At 46.8% G+C, this 7408-nt stretch overlaps 1 protein-coding gene across 1 annotated transcript in view; it reads right to left on the reverse strand.

Moving 5' to 3' along the window:
• LOC123987206 (ral GTPase-activating protein subunit beta-like) overlaps window positions 1-7408 on the reverse strand; it is a 55726-nt gene that overhangs the window by 6093 nt on the left and 42225 nt on the right. The window contains exons 21-25 of the mRNA XM_046075873.1: window positions 2950-3104; window positions 2676-2779; window positions 2425-2580; window positions 2029-2214; window positions 1791-1949 (exon numbers count right to left, since the gene is read on the reverse strand). Of these exons, the coding sequence (XP_045931829.1) occupies window positions 1791-1949; window positions 2029-2214; window positions 2425-2580; window positions 2676-2779; window positions 2950-3104 (760 nt within the window). The remainder of the gene's footprint in view (window positions 1-1790; window positions 1950-2028; window positions 2215-2424; window positions 2581-2675; window positions 2780-2949; window positions 3105-7408) is intronic.

Raw genomic sequence — 7408 nt, forward strand, 5'->3', positions numbered from 1 at the left:
AGAGAGAGAGAGACAGACGGGTTAGAGAGAGAGACACAGACGGGTTAGAGAGAGAGACACAGACGGGTTAGAGAGAGAGAGACAGGTTAGAGACAGACAGGTTAAAGACAGAGAGGTTAGAGAGAGAGACAGACAGGTTAGAGAGAGACAGAAGGGTTAGAGAGAGAGACAGGTTAGAGAGAGATAGAAGGGTTAGAGAGAGAGAGACAGGTTAGAGACAGACAGGTTAGAGAGAGAGACAGGTTAGAGAGAGAGACAGACAGGTTAGAGAGAGACGGGTTAGAAAGAGAGACAGACAGGTTAGAGAGAGAGAGACGAGTTAGAGACAGACAGACAGACGGGTTAGAGAGAGAGAGACAGACGAGTTAGAGACAGACAGACAGACAGACGGGTTAGAGAGAGAGAGACAGACGGGTTAGAGAGAGAGACAGACGGGTTAGAGAGAGAGACAGACGGGTTAGAGAGAGAGATAGAAGGGTTAGAGAGAGAGATAGAAGGGTTAGAGAGAGAGACAGACAGGTTAGAGACAGACAGACAGACGGGTTAGAGAGAGAGAGACAGACGGGTTAGAGAGAGAGATAGAAGGGTTAGAGATAGACAGACAGGTTAGAGACAGACAGGTTAGAGATAGACAGACAGGTTAGAGAGAGAGATAGACAGGTTAGAGAGAGAGATAGACAGGTTAGAGAGAGAGACAGACAGGTTAGAGAGAGATAGACAGGTTAGAGAGAGAGATAGACAGGTTAGAGAGAGACAGACGGGTTAGAGAGAGAGAGACAGACGGGTTAGAGAGAGAGACACAGACGGGTTAGAGAGAGAGACACAGACGGGTTAGAGAGAGAGAGACAGGTTAGAGACAGACAGGTTAAAGACAGAGAGGTTAGAGAGAGAGACAGACAGGTTAGAGAGAGACAGAAGGGTTAGAGAGAGAGACAGGTTAGAGAGAGATAGAAGGGTTAGAGAGAGAGAGACAGGTTAGAGACAGACAGGTTAGAGAGAGAGACAGGTTAGAGAGAGAGACAGACAGGTTAGAGAGAGACGGGTTAGAAAGAGAGACAGACAGGTTAGAGAGAGAGAGACGAGTTAGAGACAGACAGACAGACGGGTTAGAGAGAGAGAGACAGACGAGTTAGAGACAGACAGACAGACGGGTTAGAGAGAGAGAGACAGACGGGTTAGAGAGAGAGACAGACGGGTTAGAGAGAGAGATAGAAGGGTTAGAGAGAGAGACAGACAGGTTAGAGACAGACAGACAGACGGGTTAGAGAGAGAGAGACAGACGGGTTAGAGAGAGAGAGACAGGTTAGAGATAGACAGACAGGTTAGAGACAGACAGGTTAGAGATAGACAGACAGGTTAGAGAGAGAGATAGACAGGTTAGAGAGAGAGATAGACAGGTTAGAGAGAGAGACAGACAGGTTAGAGAGAGATAGACAGGTTAGAGAGAGATAGACAGGTTAGAGAGAGAGATAGACAGGTTAGAGATAGACAGACAGGTTAGAGAGAGAGATAGACAGGATAGAGAGAGAGACAGACAGGTTAGAGAGAGAGACAGACAGGTTAGAGATAGACAGGTTAGAGACAGACAGGTTAGAGAGAGACAGGCAGGTGAGACAGACAGGTTAGAGACAGACAGGTTAGAGATAGACAGACAGGTTAGAGAGAGAGATAGACAGGTTAGAGAGAGAGACAGACAGGTTAGAGAGAGAGACAGACAGGTTAGAGAGAGAGAACGAGAGACAGACAGGTTAGAGAGAGACAGGCAGGTGAGACAGACAGGTGTGTTTCACCTCAGCTACTGTCCTCTGTCCTGCTCTCATGTAAAAGACGAAGGCGGAGTCACAGTTTCTGGACGGCAGCTGGTCCAAACGTCTCAGATCCTCCAAGAAACCCGGAAGAGACGAGTCCAGAGACACCAGCTGAGCCGGGACACCGCCGGTACCTGGATCCTACAGACGGACAGGTGAGAGGAAGACAGGTGAGACAACAGGTCTAAATCAATAGATAAATCGATCCCGTCCTCGGTACCTTCAGGGTCTCGCGTGTCAGCAGGCCCAGGTGGGACAAGAAGAGTCTCGCTGTCTGGAAGTAGGTGACGGGGGGCGGCGGCCTGCAGGACGTCATGACGGCCGACCGTCGCTTCACCTGCGGCCCGGCCTCGACCTGTCGCTGCCTTGTCAGCGCCGCTCGCAGACGTTCCAGCTGCTGCTGCACCTGACAGAGGGGGAGGAGTTTAAACCCGGGCAGGTGGTAATCATGGAACTGTACACAGCCAGGTAACGAACACCTGTCCGACATCAGCCTTTAATTTCAGCAAGGCAGGAAGTGAAAAGAACCTAAACCCGATCCCTGAGAGGCACGACAGCTGGTCTGGACAGGTAAATAAATAACCACTGTTCAGCAGGATCTGGATCTGGATCTTACCTCCTCAGAAACCGTCTCATGCAGAGCTGGAATACTCAGATCTGCTTTAACTGAAGGGCCGCTGGCAGTGTTTTCAGGAAACTGCTGATGTTTGACACCACATCGTTTCCCAGCATGCTCCTGGGCTCCACCGCGGCGTTCTGGGATCAGAGTTTGCTGCAGTAGATCAACAGACCGGAGAGATGAGACGCTGATCTGAAGCCTGGGAGCACCAGCTGGATCATTATGTATGTAGTGACTGTGGCGCTCACCTGTGTGCGCGCTCTTCCCTCTCTGGGCTGCAGGTGGAGCTGCAGAGTCCAGGTGTGACATCCTGACAGTCCTCTGATCAGCACTGTGAGCGCCGGACACGACGCTGCACACCGGTCAATACAACACAGTTAGAAACATTCAGCTTCTTGTCTTCAGAGCTGAAATCTATCGATTAGTAGATCAGAACATGAATCAGCAGTGAGGAGGAAGCTCAGAGAGTCACGGTGTTCCTGCTCCATCAGGGTCTTTCAGGTTCAGCGAGTCCCGACTCACCCTGCTCAGGTCCCGGTGGTTGTTCCAGCATGGCCAGGATCACCGAGCTGTCCACCACAAAGTATCTGAACTTCTTCAGTGAGGAGCAGCCAATCAGAGTGTCCTCATCCAGCACGCCTCCGAGGGACGGGAAGGCCCCCGAAACCTGCATCACACTGAGATCAGAACCAGACGTGAGTTAAGTCGTGCAGACGCTGCTCAGGTTCGGCCCGAAGGGTCGGCTCCGACTCATTTTTAAATCAGGCCCAGTTTTTCGTTTGACATCACGACACCTGGTTAGAAATTAAACTTCTTTAAACATCACAGATTCTGACGTAACGAACACACAACAGGAGGTCAGAGATTCCACACAGACTCTGTCCCAGAGCTGATCACCTCGTTAACCACGACACCAAATTCAACAATTCCACAAACACTGAAAATATACTTTGCAGCTAAGTTCTAACAGAACGGCCAAATTACAGGATGGGAACTCAATCTAGTCCACATTTTTAAAATCTACTACTTTGACATTTACACAGGGGAGTGACTGTGAACCTGGGGGGGACGCTGAAATGCTAGGGGGATTTTTAAATAAAAATGAATCACTTAAATGCTCATTTCTAACGACTTCTGAAAACAGAATGTAACAGTGACAGAAGATGGAGAACAGAGGGAAGATAATGAAGACTTGGGTTCGCAGTCAGAGAGACGGAGTGCGATAGAACTAGAACAAAACCGACCACATAAACCATGAAAGCCGCGGACCAGCTGCAAGTTAATGAAGCCACAGCACAATTGAGTTATTCTAACGTTACACCTGTGAGCTGTGTGTGATGTTTCCTGTGTCTCACTTGGCCCCGACTCTCCCTGCAACACGTTTGTGAACACAGAACTGTCCTCAGTGAAAACTCTGATGACATGCTGTTGGCCGAACAAAGTATTTTTACTACGTCTGCTAGCTATCCATCCAACTTACAAGCTCGTCCTCCTCAGTTATTTCTCCTCCTGCTCCTGTGACCTCTGTCCTCCTCCTCTTAAAATACTGCAGGATCGTCCGGCTCGTCTCTGTGTGACAATGTTGGCTACTCAACTGTTTACGGACACGTAGCAGGTTTTTAAGGCCAAGGATGGTCAGAGACAGGAGCGAACACATGGCCCAGGAGTTTGTCCCTGGTCAGCCCGCTCTGCAGTCAAAGCATTTGTCTGGGCCTCTGGGTCTGTAGTAGAGTACATCACTAAATGAGCCTTTAAAATTCTAAAACTAGAAACCCCTCTCTAACTCTCCTAAAGTAAAGACTTCAGCTGAGCCCTTGAGTAGATAACCACTGCTGGCTGCTGTCTGTCTCATGTTCATCATGTCAGTGCTAGTACTGGGGCCGCCGGCCAGTGGCGGGTAGAGTACTCTTTACTCAAGAAAAGTACAATTACTCTCATAAAAAGTGAAGGAAACAAATGACAAACCTACTCAAGTAAAAGTATATTTAATGATATAATTCATCTGCTGTGCAACACGCTTATTTCTAGGGAATGCAATTTGCTTTGCTGGTTGATTATCTGTAATTTAGCTATCTCTGTTTAATATAATTATTTTCCTTTTTAAATCTCCATGAAGGTTTTGATAAGATCACTTTTTCACTTTTTGCTGCTGCCACTAATGGTGCCTGTCTCTTTTATTATGGACATGTAGCCAACCAAACAGCTTGCAGCCGAAACAATCTGATTATTCCTAAAGCATCAATGAACTTGATCTTTACAACGCAAAGAATCATTGTGGCAGAAACACGGAGCAGCTCGTTGTTGAAGCAGGTAAAGCTGCATACAGGACTGTTTTATCCACACACATTCTCTCTTTCCTGAATAAATAACAGCTGGTAGCTGCTGAGTGAAAGCAAAGGTTACTTTCACCAGCGACATTTGTTTATGGACTTGTGGCGCAGTGACCCACGCGAGGGGCATCAAACAGGATCATTTCTGTGATGTTCTAGAAGTTAAAAGAGTGTTTAATATGTTTCCTTATGTCTCGTCTGCATTCATGTGAAGGAAGTGTTATTTTAGTGAGGTTACAGTACTGTCTTATTCTTTGCCAGTGTCCCGTTAGGCAGCAGTATCAGTTATTGGCCAATAGGTGTCGAAAATGTGCCGAAGCAGTCGCGGTGAAGTCTCGCGTGTGTACGTCAGATAATGAGATTCTCTGTGTACAAGAGGTTAACAGAAAACGCTCTGTAGCGATTGTCAGCCTAAAGTGATATTTTTGCATATTGCAGAAAAAAAAACTTCATTAAACGCAGCACCAGATTGAATCTTTGAGATGTCATTCTGTGCCCCCCTACAGACTCACCGTCGGACAGCGCTATAAAACAAATAGAAACCAAGTAACCAAAACCAAACCGGTTCATTTATGAAGGTATGAATGGCAAATTAAAAGTAGATTACTGCCCCATAGAGAACACTGGAGTAAAGAGTAAAAGTACAGTTTTAAAAAAGGAACGTGGAAATGTGCCAATGACTTATTTCATTTTATTTATTACTTGTAAGAAGTTCCTGGCCACCCTGCTGCAGGCGTCCTCACTGCTGTCTTCAGGTAGGCTGGAAGTACCAGCAGCACAAAAGAAACGTCTGTAATATTGAGGCACTTTGCTGCAGTTGCTTCTTTTTTTCTCCCTTAACATTTCAACACCACCTTTGTGTTGTGTCACATGTTTTCTATCGGCCTACGTGATTTTTGTCGTTTATTTATGTCTGAGGCGGAGTGTGATTGATTGACTAGTCACACATAGTAAAGCACCTCGGCTGTGAGCTAACTCCAAATCACCGGAGAGAAATTAAATGTGGGGGGGCATGTCCTGCGCATTTACTCATTTGGCAGACGTTTTATTCGAGGCGACTTCCATTTGAGGAACAACATACAAGCATCAAATAAAGCATCGATAGAGTAAGAGATCTACGAGTGACGATAGATACTAGTGAGAGCATCAATGCGGTAAACACCTAGGGCAGGAAGTGAGAGGTTCACTGGGTTAGTTTTAGTGGCATCTACTGGTGAGGGTTGTGAATTGCAACTAGTGGCTCACGGTGCATTCACTTGCTCTTCGGATGGTCCCATTTTCCGACTTCAGCGTGTTCATGTGCTCCTACTCCTACTTGCTACTACTGCTGCTACTACTGCTGGCTACTACTACTACCACTAATACTAGTGCTGGCTACTACTACTGCTACTACTAATACTACTGCTACTAGGCCTTCTACTATAACTACTGCCGTTCCTACCCCTGCTACTACTGCTACTGCTGGCTACTACTGCTACTGCTGGCTACTACTACTACCACTAATACTACTGCTGGCTACTACTACTGCTACTAGGCCTTCTACTATAACTACTGCCGTTCCTACCCCTGCTACTATTGCTACTACTGCTGCTACTACTGCTGCTACTACTGCTACTACTGTTTCTTGCCCTGCTACTACTACTACTACTAGGCCTTCTACTATAACTACTGCTGTTACTACCCCTGCTACTACTGCTACTACTACTGCTACTACTAATACTACTACTACTAGGCCTTCTACTATAACTACTGCTGTTACTACCCCTGCTACTATTGCTACTACTGCTGCTACTACTGCTGCTGCTACTACTGTTGCTACTGCTACTACTGCTGCTGCTGCTGCTGCTACTACTACTGCTACTACTAATACTACTGCTACTAGGCCTTCTACTATAACTACTGCCGTTCCTACCCCTGCTACTATTGCTACTACTGCTGCTACTACTGCTGCTACTGCTGCTAATACTGCTGCTGCTACTGCTGCTGCTACTACTGTTTCTTGCCCTGCTACTACTACTACTACTAGGCCTTCTACTATAACTACTGCTGTTACTACCCCTGCTACTATTGCTACTACTACTGCTACTACTAATACTACTACTACTAGGCCTTCTACTATAACTACTGCTGTTACTACCCCTGCTACTATTGCTACTACTGCTGCTACTACTGTTGCTACTGCTGCTACTGCTGCTACTGCTGCTGCTACTGCTGCTGCTGCTGCTGCTACTAGGCCTTCTACTATAACTACTGCTGTTTCTTGCCCTGTTACTGCTGCTGCTGCTGCTACTACTGTTGCTACTGCTACCACTGTTGCTACTGCTGCTGCTGCTGCTACTGCTACTACTGTTTCTTGCCCTGCTACTAATACTACTACTACTAGGCCTTCTACTATATCTACTGCTGTTACTACCCCTGCTACTATTGCTACTACTACTGCTACTACTAATACTACTGCTACTAGGCCTTCTACTATAACTACTGCCGTTCCTACCCCTGCTACTATTGCTACTACTGCTGCTACTACTGCTGCTACTGCTGCTGCTGCTAATACTGCTGCTGCTAATACTGCTGCTGCTACTGCTACTACTGTTTCTTGCCCTGCTACTACTACTACTACTACTAGGCCTTCTACTATAACTACTGCTGTT

Source organism: Micropterus dolomieu, linkage group LG18 (genome assembly GCF_021292245.1).
Source record: "Micropterus dolomieu isolate WLL.071019.BEF.003 ecotype Adirondacks linkage group LG18, ASM2129224v1, whole genome shotgun sequence".
Lineage (NCBI taxonomy): Eukaryota > Metazoa > Chordata > Actinopteri > Centrarchiformes > Centrarchidae > Micropterus > Micropterus dolomieu.